The 12,039-nt window shown below is 38.0% G+C and overlaps 1 protein-coding gene across 2 annotated transcripts in view; it reads right to left on the minus strand.

Annotated features, from left to right (window-relative positions):
- The window catches only part of LOC121860662 (huntingtin-interacting protein 1-related protein-like), a 97,458-nt gene that overhangs the window by 58,384 nt on the left and 27,035 nt on the right, over nt 1-12,039 (minus strand). The window contains exons 1-2 of one of the 2 annotated variants that reach the window (XM_042357941.1): nt 6,684-6,792; nt 2,212-2,241 (exon numbers count right to left, since the gene is read on the minus strand). In XM_042357941.1, coding sequence (XP_042213875.1) covers nt 2,212-2,241; nt 6,684-6,789 — 136 coding nt within the window. In that variant the 5' untranslated portion in view covers nt 6,790-6,792. Of the gene's footprint in view, nt 1-2,211; nt 2,242-6,683; nt 6,793-6,882; nt 7,024-12,039 lie in introns of those variants that run through there. The other variant, XM_042357930.1, reaches the window with a different exon arrangement.

Here is a 12,039-nt window from a genome sequence, read left to right on the forward strand (position 1 = left end):
TTAGCATAACTGAGGAATTCATGGTCAAGTGGCTGCAGAAGTGATGTGGTGTTAGGGGGAAGGAAGATAACTTGTACATTAGGGTGGCATCCAATTAGAAACTTAAGTGTGTCCAGGAGCATTATCCATCACCAGGATCACTTTGAAGTCAATGTTCTCTCTCCAACAGTACTGTTGGGCATCAGGAACAAAGTGCTTGTCAAACCAATCGGTGCATAAAGACGTTGTAACCCAAGCTATCTTAGTATATGTCCAATAAACATTTAGCTGCGACATATTGGCATGACGATAGGCTTTAGGGCGGACAGCACGGTCAACACCCAGGGGTTTCATCATGAAATCTCCACTTGCATTAGCTGTGAATAAAACTGTAATCCTGTTCTTTGAAGTCTTCACACCCCCTTACCTGTTTTTCATCCTCAACAATGAAAGTGGTCTTAGGTGAGCGCTTCCAGAAAATGCCAGTTACATCACAATTGAAGATCTGGTCTCTGCAATAGCCACCCTCTTTCTCAAGAGCTTGAAAGACAGGTAGATAGTTTTCTGCTGCTACGACATCAACCGATAAGGTAGTAGGCAGCTATCAAACAGGGAGGTACTACCGCCAGGGAAGATATTGGAAGCATAATGAATTGTCTAATGGTAGACCCTGCTGCCATATGGCATCACCAAAATTGTGACCAAGTCCCAGGTTGCTGATCTGACTTTCTACCTCAGTTACACACAATTGCAGGTCTCAATTGTTGCTCTTACTTTGGCAACACACGGTAGTCACGTTTGGTATGGGGCTTTCCTTGTTGACCATGGTGACCGTCACCTACGGCCATCATTACCACCAGAACTGCTTTCGTCGTTTACATTACGCACATCACTCATCGTTAATACACAAGAATCGTTAATAGTTACACAAGAATCTTGCAAAACATAAGCACAGTGGGTTATATAGAGTAAACCCTGTTATTCGCGGGGGTTAGGTTCCCAGAAATGGCACAATTAGGCAAAGCTACGAAGAGCAACTTACACTAGGGGGTGCACTACTGCAGACCAATATCTAACAACCGACCAGCCACAGCAGCACTCATCCCCTCTTTTAACTTATCTAGTAATTTAACTTTCTTTGTCAGGGTCATCTCTGAGTTCTGCCTTTTACATTTCACTCCACTAGCATCACTAGCACTGACACGAGGCAGTCTTTTAAGGGCCATTTCACACAGAAACACTGAAGTTTTGAGAGTACAACTCTAGATGCTGTGTCACAGGCAATGGTTGACCGCAAATAGAGGGAGAGGAGACATTGCAGGCACGTGGGGTGACTCGTTGCGGGAAAAGGCTCGCAAGCTGGCCACCATCTGGTTACCGCGAATCGTTGAAATCGCGAATTGCAAACCCACGAATGGCAAGGATCTATTGTAATCCAAGGCCACTGCACCACTCACTCTCGCTCAATCAAACTTCCTGCCATAAACAAAAAACACAGCAGATAACAAAGAACAGCAACAGTGTGTGCTGCCCGCTCTCCCTTGACTCACGAAACCGGTAATGAAAATCATTATTCTTGAGGGGCTGGAAATTTTAAGTGACGAGAAACACATGAAATGTGAATCTAAAACTCGCTAGACTTGAGATCCTAATGTACTGTCAATTATCAACCACCTTAAACTGCATTTGTTTTATTACTTTACTTCTTAATGATATTTTAGTAAAATGTAAACTTTTGCCTTGTCAAAATTTTGATTGTTTTTTTTTCCTTTTTCTGTTGCCCTTTTTTCATGTGAATTTATTTCCTTTCACCCAAAATCCAAACACCCCATTCATAAAATCCTGGATCCACCCCTGTTGGGTGTGGAATAATGGCAGCATCGAGTTTGAGATAAGAGTAGAGGACATGGAATCAATAACTTATTTTCTATATTCATATATTTATTCATTTTATGGGATTTCTGCTTATACTAACTGAGTGTAATAATTTCCCAAATACAGTACCAGAATTATGGAGGTTTACTGTTAAATTCATTTTCAACAAGTGTGTAAAACAATGCACAGTGCTGAATCAACAATAAAAGAAAAGCTGAAAAAAAAGCTTCAGTTTCACCAAGTACACAAGTACAATCCTGCAAAGCGTGCATGTTCATCATTAAATGAGAATCAGTGACTAACCCTGCCTCACCATTTTCCCCAAGTAGGCTTATGAAGTGTTTTAAAAAGACTTACATTGAAATGTGGGCTTATATTTGCTGGGAACTGAAAAGATATTCATGTCAGCATCATTATGAGCTATTAAAATGTATTGCATTAGTATTGGCATGACACACAGATAAAACAGTGGCAGCTGTTATTCAATGCCAAATTCAACCAACCAACATAAAAACACATTACAAGATCTCATGCTAACTTTATACTAACAAGTGTTTTTGTATACCAGAACCCCAATGTAAAATAAAAATATATATTGGAGTACTCTCCTTGTGTCAGGTCAGGTCAGGTCAGTCCAGGTCAGGCTTGCCCTGATGACATGTTTTGCAACAAAGGTTTCATACTCCTCTGAACTGTTCTCAGCTCAGTTCACTCTCTACTTCCCACAGATGTGGACAAAAAATAGCAGCAAATTTCACTGATAAATTCCCTGAGTTGCTTACTGGGTTTCTTTATTTTTATTTGTTCAGTTCCATTCAAGACAGATGTAAAACAGTGTGGCTCTTTTGCACCCAAAATGGCAGAATTACAGGCTGACAACAAGCTAAGGGTGAATTTTAACGTATATGATGACATATCAAAGTTTTGAATTACTGTAATTTATCAAGGAAACATTTAGAAGTTAAAAATTGAGCTATCAAGGTTTTGGTACTGTACACTCTCTCCAGAAAATATCTACGTGGTAGGGTCCGATGGATGTCAAAATGAACACTGCAACTCCTGCTGTCTCTACAGGGTTGTCTCCCTACCTGGCTGAGGTGTTATGGTTATTTTTCCAACTCATAATTTGGGTATACAGTGTATACAAAGCTTTCTTCATATTGTTTTACTCAGTAACATGTTCACACAATCCTACGCACAGAATGTGAAAAAAAAATAATAATAATAAATAATTATCATACGGTCAAAAACAAAAAATGGAATAAACAGTTTTTTCATGTGCCAGCAAGAGTAAGCAACTATGAGGTGGTGATAACATTAAATGCTAAGCCAAGCACAGCATGGCTCATGTGCAGCCTGTGGATGAAAGTTTCAGGAAAGCCAGCCATTGAGCATAGCAGAACATACTGACCGTTTCCAATCACAGCCATTGGATTCAAATAAGGACCAGCTTTATAGTATCATCAAGACTTCCACACAGCCATAAATTTTGGTTCCAAGATCTTATTAGCATCCCTAACCCAAAACTGGCATATGACTTTATATGACCTGGTGGGGATTAAGGGTCAGGGAAATGAGGGTTGCAGGGTGATGGGGTGACTAGATCAGCCCTCACTTTCATGTTATTTATGTAGAAAGTGTGTTTTACTTCTTCATATTCCACTTTTTCTTCTAGAAAAATAATAAAAGCAAAAATTGGGGTTACCTATGTGAATATGGCTGCCTCGTAACTTGTTAAAAGAAAAGGTAAAGCAAACAGAATTTTTCTATATTTGTGTGAAAATTTCTTTAAATAAAAAAAAAATTTATTGTTTGACTTTGTGCAATATGGAGGGACAGGGGACATGGAAGAAAGGTACCAGGCTCCACCAAGACTCACATATTACATGTATCTGTCTTATTCCTTTTAATCCAAGCACCATTCAATCATGTAATTACAGTAAAAATTTAGGGTAAGAAAAATTTTGCAAGCTTACAAGAGTAATAGTAAACAAATGCCTTTGATAAGGAAATACATCTGAGTTATATCAGTTAACAGTCCAGCTATATCATTTCAATCTCCTGTACGTGAACACTAATGTACACTACGACTGAGAACATTTAGTTTGAGCCTCAAGGAGGGCAAAGAGGTGGATAGTATAAAATTGTTGTGAACTAGGATAAAGGGCAGGAGAAAACCTTCATACAAAATGGTCAAAAAATTATAATCAGTACAGGTAAATCAATCAGGAATGGCAGGCACTGACCTGACTAACACAGCCTAAAATGATGCAGTGCACCAAAACAATAGCTTCATATAAAAAAGCAGGCACTGACAAAAGTAAATTATAAGAAATATGGATATGGAAAGAAAGAAGAGATAACAGAAACCTAATTATAGAGTAAGGAAGAAAGAGTGGAAGTGGTGTTGGTAAACTTTTGGTCTTGAAGCTGCCTAAAAAATCTTTGTTTGATGTGTGGTGGGAGTTTATGTTCATATATATACAGTATTGTATACCGTAAATTGCTGCGTATAAGTCGACCTCAAGACTTTTAGTTCAAAATTTAGGTTTTGGCCTATACTCGCCGTATAAGTCAACCCCCACCCCAAGGCCCAAACACAGGCTAGGCTAGAACTGAAATGTTCATACAAAAGGGGAAATGGGCAACAGGATCTACGTAGGACAGCAAGCAACCGCCAAAAATCTTTAGTAAGTTATCTTCGTAAGAACTCTGGTAAACACCAGTCCAAAATCAGCTCCTCCAATAAAATATTAATTGTTTACACAGCATACCAGTATAGCACCTTGATAGTACCACTATATACAGTATGATAGTAGAACATTATGGTACACCTGGCTTACGATCCGCCATTTGCATCAGCTGGTGTAAACAAACTGACAGTGGCGCCACCAACACCACGCGGCCAGCTGCAAAACTATGGGTCCGTTACACTGTCGGCACACAGCAGCACAGCTTAAACTTAGACTGTCATCTGCTGCAGCACTGTTGTTTGAAGAGTTTGCAAATGCAACAACTTTCAGCTTGAAACTCGAGTCATCCTTTTTGCTGGAGGAGCCGTGGGAATAAGATATTTTCTGCTGTTTAAAAACTGAATACCCTGAGTGTTAAACAGCTACAACTGGACAAGAAGACATCTACAGTGTTGTCAGGTTGGTGTGTGGGTAATGAGTGCATGCCAACAAGAGCATAAAGCCAAGATTGCTATGTAGGCTTGTTCAGTGTATGGGGGACACACTGAACATTGTGTGTATACTCAATAAACTGCCATTATGTATCATTAAACTGTCATTACCCCTGTTGTGTATGTGAACTCAATCTGTAGCGCTATCATAAAATTGCACAGATGGACCCACATCGTAGTACCGAGTAGTTGTCTGGCTGGCCGCCTGGGTTTAGTGGCGTTCTGATCGACTGTTTACAGTTCATCAGCTGTTGGAAATGGTGTGTGGTGTTGTGTTCGTTTAATTATACTGGAATTTACTATTTTATTATAATCTCTGTTAAATAAGTTTACCAAACATGAATTTCAGTAGGAAATATTAGCGGCAGGCCACGGGAGTTATGCTAAGTGATGCAGTGTTAGGCAGGCTGTTCCACTTGTTTACCACTATGTGGTAAAGCTTCACATTTTATGCTCGCCATATAAGTCGACCTCTGGTTTGGGAGAGATTTTTTCAAGCTTAAAATGTCGACTTATACGCCGCAACTTACGGTATATACAGTAGTCCCTTCATTAACGAGCGGTTCAATTAACAAGATTTTGGTTAATGAGTTAGCTCCCGTGAGGACTTTCAGTTCGATTAACGAGTACAAATTCTATTAACGACAGCCTTACGAGAAACACGTATTGGTGCGCGCTTCAGCTGATTGACTAGTCCGCCAAAAATCTGTTCTATGTTTATCTTTGTTTCCAGTGGAGAAAACATCGAGTTTGTTGTGCTCTTGAATAATTTTGCATTTTTACATGAAAATTATTGGTCATTCTGAAATTTAGTTAACATATTGATAATATAGTGTTTATATTTAATGTTTTGTTAATTCTATTACCGGTATACAGTACTTTGTATGTACCTTTTCTGTGGGTTGGAACCAATTATCCAATATCCCATTGAAATAATAGATTCAGTTACATTTTACGTTTACTTTGATCCTCTTCACCACTGATCAGCTCGTTAGCCACTTGGGCGATCGGTCACGTCTCTGTTACGCACTGTTGGCAAGTACTGGGCATGAACCGGCTCCTGAATGTACCTGAACCTGCTCCAGTGTTGGTCAAGTCTGGTCTTGAAAGTTAATGAGTGACTGTGGAACCAATTGTGCTCATTAATCGAGGGAAAATATGTGGGTGGGTGGGTGTGTGTGTGTGAAAAGAATCCCATAAACCTTACTTACACATGATGTATAGGACAAAAAAGTGGGTTTCTCTGTAAACGAATAAATATTCTTCAAAGTTAATTACAACAGAGCATACAGGTACAGTCTCATTCAAGATTCTTCGAACACTGCTGGAGACAGCTGGCAACTCAGGCCGTTTACTATAGTACGTAGTAAAAATTATGAATGAATGTAAAAGTGAATCGGTGATTGGTTACTTAATTCCCCGTTGCTTAATTTAGTAGTAGGGCTTCGTTGTTCAATATTATATTATACTACGCACTATAGTAAACAAACGGCCTCGAGTTGCCAGCTGTCTCCAGCAGTGTTCGAAGAATCTTGAACGAGACTGTACGTACAGCACTTTCAATGTTATTATTCCTACTACACAAAAAAAATTGAATGATATTCTAAATTTTCATTCTAAGAAACAGAAAAATTGATTCACACACCTTTGTGGAGTTGAAATAGGATCCTTACAGTACAATCATAAAGGCATGAGGAATCTTGAATGCATGGGATCAAAGGAGCTAAGCGACACTGACCAGAACGAGTCATGGAGTTGGCAATGTTATTATTCCTACTACACAAACTGAATTTAATGATATTCTAAATCTTCATTCTAAGAAACAGAAAAATTGATTCACACACCTTTGTGGAGTTGAAATAGGATCCTTACAGTACAATCATAAAGGCATGAGGAATCTTGAATGCATGGGATCAAAGGAGCTAAGCGACACTGACCAGAACGAGTCATGGAGTTGGCACGTGATGGATCCAAAGACGCAAACACTGAAAAGAAATTACAGTAACATTATTGCATCACTGTACAAAGTACCATGGGGTCTCATACCGATCTTCTTTTGAGAAAAATAGATGCATTTCTTGACCCCACACAAAATTTCTGTATTTTAAGTTATTACCCAAAACTTCTACAACCCACAAAATAAATCTATGTTCCTCCTAAGCTCCCCAGCAGAATATGTCTTGATGGATAATGCAAAAAATAATAAAATATAGCACACATAGTCAAGTCAGAGAGAGGTGGTGCAGTGGACTGTACAATACAGTATATAAACAAATACCAAGGCATTCCAATAGTGGCAGAATTGAGATTTCATAATTAGGAATTCAATGATTCTGGGATAAAGATTTATGATCCATGCACACATTTAACTCGGTCAACTCTCACTAAATCTATAAAAAAGCAACTCATATTTTGTCATAATTCAATGGGATATGGTGAAATTTAATGAGATTTGGGGAGAACAAGTGTTTACTAGCAGCTGCCAGCAATTCCTGCTCTCAAAATTTGCAATTCTCACCATATAAGTCTTATATTAAAAGACTATAGATTACAATTCCTCATTTTTTTCCATCACTACGTGGTGTGTATTTTGTTAATTACTACGGTATGAATCTCAAGTAAATGTTGCTCAAGTGATGTTTCCCTTTATATGAATCTTACTTTGGATACAGCAATGGTTGTTCAATTTCTTCTGTCAGCTGACCAGACAGCAGTGTTAAGGTATAAAATTAACACTGTGACAGCACAAATATACCCATAGAACACTAGTCATGGAAAAGAATGCAAGTGCCAAAAACATCTAAGTTGCCATGACTGGTGGTTATCACAAGAGTGAGCAAGATTCCTACTCAACTGAAATTATGGCATACCAACAAATTAGATGCTAAGACTTTTGGATCATTCTCTGTTGAGGGTTTACTGTAGAGCTGATACTTATACTTAACTTCTAATCAGAACTTCTCTAAACAGTATAAAGCTAGATCCCCCAATTTATAAAAGGGTTACACTCCTAGAAAACCATTTATAAATAAAAAATGCATAAATTTATGCATATCCCATTACAGTATACTGTACTGTATACTTGGAGTTAGATTCATACCAAGTAAAAAATCTTCTTGAAACATCAGATGACACTGGGTAGGTTTTTAATTACATTTTCTTTATGGGAAAAAAATAAGAGTATGCAAATAATAATTTATACAAAATGAGAATACAGTGAACCCTCGAAAATCCGAACTAAACCGCGGACCACCTGTCCGAAAAAGCCGATTGTCCGTATCTTTCCGGCGAATGTACCAAATGTATAAAAGTGATAAATTATGACATAAGAAACGCCAAAAAATACAGTACTATATTTTACAGCATAAAAGATGCACCGCCCCCACATTAGCAGGGAGTATTTAGGAAAAACTTTTGTGTATTTTCCTTCTGTACCCATAGTTTTCTTAAAATAACATACTGTATACAGTACAGCATGGGTATCGTTTATCCAAAATGCTTGGGCCCGTAAGGGTCTCAAATAATAACTGGCCTTAGGTTAAAAATGCTTTGAAAGCATTTGAGGTGGATATAGGGTAGATGATTAGTGGGTCTCATATTTTTAACCTGTTATGATGTCACCCATTTTTTATAAGCTCTTTTTTCGTTTGTGGTGGAGGTGGTGTGTGTATCAGTGGATCCCATGTTATTGACCTGACCTGATGTTATGTAAGGTCACCCATTGTACATAAGCCTCTCTCAGTACCTACAAACTCAGTTGCCTCTGAAGATGTCTTGAATAAGGATGAAAGCTAAGGTGCTCCATAGTAGTTAGTTGATCAAGAGGTAGCAGTGAACAACACACACAGTGGCAGCAGGACACAGACTGAGTGGATGTAAACAAATCCGATGCACCAAATGATGTATGGCGCATTTGGTGCTGAATTTAACGGAAATACACTCGATTTAGTGAAATAAATCAGTAAATCGAGCAAACATAACGAAAAACTCGATTTTGCTGAAATTTCAATTTAACGAACAAGGATGGCTTGAATTTGTTCGTTAAATCGAGAAAATACTATATATCTACCTTAAAATACGAGTTGAAAAACAACCATAACATCTCTAAGCTTGACCCAGTAGCCTGTTTGTTACAATGACAAGTCTAACCTGGCTAAAATGCCGTGATTAATCACTATCAAGCACTATTATATCAGTAAACACTAATAATAACAGTAAATCCAGTGATTTATGGCAGGGAGTGAAGAGTCACAACTACAGACGATGCTCAACTAGCAGTCACTCACTCCCCTTACTTGCACCCGTTGCCAGGCGTACGATCGAAATATGGGAGAAATACATATCTTGTAGTCTAATTTAAAAACAGTGACAGGCACAGTGATAAACAAATTATATAAACCAAGCATTTACCTATGATAACATAATAAGAAACATTGTATCATTACTAGAGTGAATGAAATAATATTCCCACAAACAACAATTGACAACTCTGTTTATGTTTCCCACCTCCTCTGGCACCTGTGTCATATTTTGTTTTATTATTTAATAATGTATGTTATGTTATTTGACAAAACATACACCATAACAGGCTGATCATGCGACAATTTCTTATAACAATGAAATAAAAACGAACTTGCGATTGTGGCAACGGCCAGTCCCACACATAGGCTCTCGTTAGGCCTATGTCAAATCTGATTACACCACACTATCCCCATTAAAGACAATATATACTCCACTTAAAATGGTAGCAATTGTTTATGGGTTAAACAGAAGAGAAAGTATAACACAAGTCGGAGAGAAGAGAAGAGAAAGAAAATAGAAGAGAAAGAAGATAAGAGAAAGAAAGAAGATAGAAAAGAGAAAGAAGATAAGAGAAAGAAAGAAGATAAGAGAAGAGAAAGAAGATAGAAAAGAGAAAGAAGATAAGAGAAGAGAAAGAAGATAGAAGAGAAAGAAGATAAGAGAAGAGAAAGAAGATAGAAAAGAGAAAGAAGATAAGAGAAAGAAAGAAGATAAGAGAAGAGAAAGAAAATAGAAGAGAAAGAAGATAAGAGAAGAGAAAGAAGATAGAAAAGAGAAAGGAGAAAGAAGATAAGAGAAGAGAAAGAAGATAGAAGAGAAAGAAGATAAGAGAAGAGAAAGAAGATAGAAAAGAGAAAGAAGATAAGAGAAAGAAAGAAGATAAGAGAAGAGAAAGAAAATAGAAGAGAAAGAAGATAAGAGAAGAGAAAGAAGATAGAAAAGAGAAAGGAGATAAGAGAAAGAAAGAAGATAAGAGAAGAGAAAGAAGATAGAAAAGAGAAAGAAGATAAGAGAAGAGAAAGAAGATAGAAAAGAGAAAGGAGATAAGAGAAAAGAAAGAGGATAAGAGAAGAGAAAGAAGATAGAAAAGAGAAAGAAGATAAGAGAAAGAAAGAAGATAAGAAGAGAAAGAAGATAAGAGAAAAGAAAGGAAAACAGAAAAGAGAAAGAAGAAAAGAGAAGCAAAAGAAGAAAGAGAAAAAAAGAAGAAACAGAAGAGAAAGAAGAGAGAGATATGAACAACATATGTACTGTAGTCTTGATAATTCATGAAATACAAATTTGCATACTCTTGACATGAATTCTCACCACACCATCACACTCCAAACTCAAAAGCACTCTGCTGCTGCTGCTCCTCCAATCGTTGGATCAACAGCGTAGTCAGCGAAACTTAAGAGTATTTTCTTAATATATAATTGTTGGTTATGCAAAACAGTGATCAATGGGGTATACTTGTACAGGTAAAATACAAAACAAACAATTACCAGACATATTCACATATACCTGTACAGTAGACCCCCACCAACTGCAGATTCCACGTATCCATGGTTATCACTCTGTACACCAATTTACCAACCATGGCATTAAGTTTGATGTATCCATGGATTAGTCTATCCCTCCGCACAATGTCCCATCTCCCACGGGCCGCCACTGCTCTCCTCGCTCTCTCAGTGTTGTGGTTTCATAACATCCAGATGTATTTAACTGCTCAGTATTCTCTCACTTATTTTCTACTATAATAACATTGATTTTGCCCTTAACTATGGCTCCTAAGCATATACTGAGTGTTAGTAATAAAGGTTAAAAGGTGAAAAGAGGAAAGGAACAGAATGACATTAGAAAAGAAAGTTGAAGTGCTTGATAGACTAGCACGTGGGGAGAGTATAGCATGCGTGCTATGGGGTAAAGGAATCCTCAATTCCTACTGTCAAAAAGAGTGAGGCTATGATAAGGGCAAGTGTTGCTGGGGGTACATCGATAGACTAGCACGTGGATAGTAGCATGTGCTATACCATGTAAATTAAAAAATCCTCAATTCCTACTGTCAAAGAGAGTGAGGCTATGATAAGGGCAAGTGTTGCTGGGGGTACATCGAAAAGTGCAAAAAGTGTCGTGTCGTATATGCTGTGCAACCATAATCTTAAAAAGATGGAAAAGGCACTAAACATATGGATGGAAGACTAGGACCAGAAAAATGTATCTTTAAGCTCGAGATAATTGTTGCAAAGGCCTGGTGGATGTACAGCCACCTTGCTGAAAGTTCGGGTGAGGGAAGTGGAGCAGACATAAAAGTTTCAAGCCAGTAAGGGCTAATTCAAAAACTTTAAGAAAAGGTACAGCCTGCCCAATGTGAGATCAACTGGGGAATCAGTTAGGCTTTAACAAGTGTTATCTGTGGCCGTGGCACCTAACCACCCATTTCCCATAAATCTTTAGTCTTGCCAACCACAGATTCACCAACCACGGGGTTTTTCAGGAACCTAACACCTGTGGTTGGTGAGGGACTACTGCACTGTATGTGCAAATACAGCCACTCCTCGACTTACGACGGGTTAGGGACCCAAATCCAGGTTGTAAGTCGAAAATGCGAAGATAATACATAGAAAATCTAAAATGGGTGTCTCTTTTTCTTCTCAAAACTGACACTTTTAAGCATGCCAGCCATTTTAAAGGGAATTACAAACAAAAATTTTGTCAAT

Source organism: Homarus americanus, unplaced genomic scaffold, assembly GCF_018991925.1.
Source record: "Homarus americanus isolate GMGI-L3 unplaced genomic scaffold, GMGI_Hamer_2.0 scaffold40248, whole genome shotgun sequence".
Lineage (NCBI taxonomy): Eukaryota > Metazoa > Arthropoda > Malacostraca > Decapoda > Nephropidae > Homarus > Homarus americanus.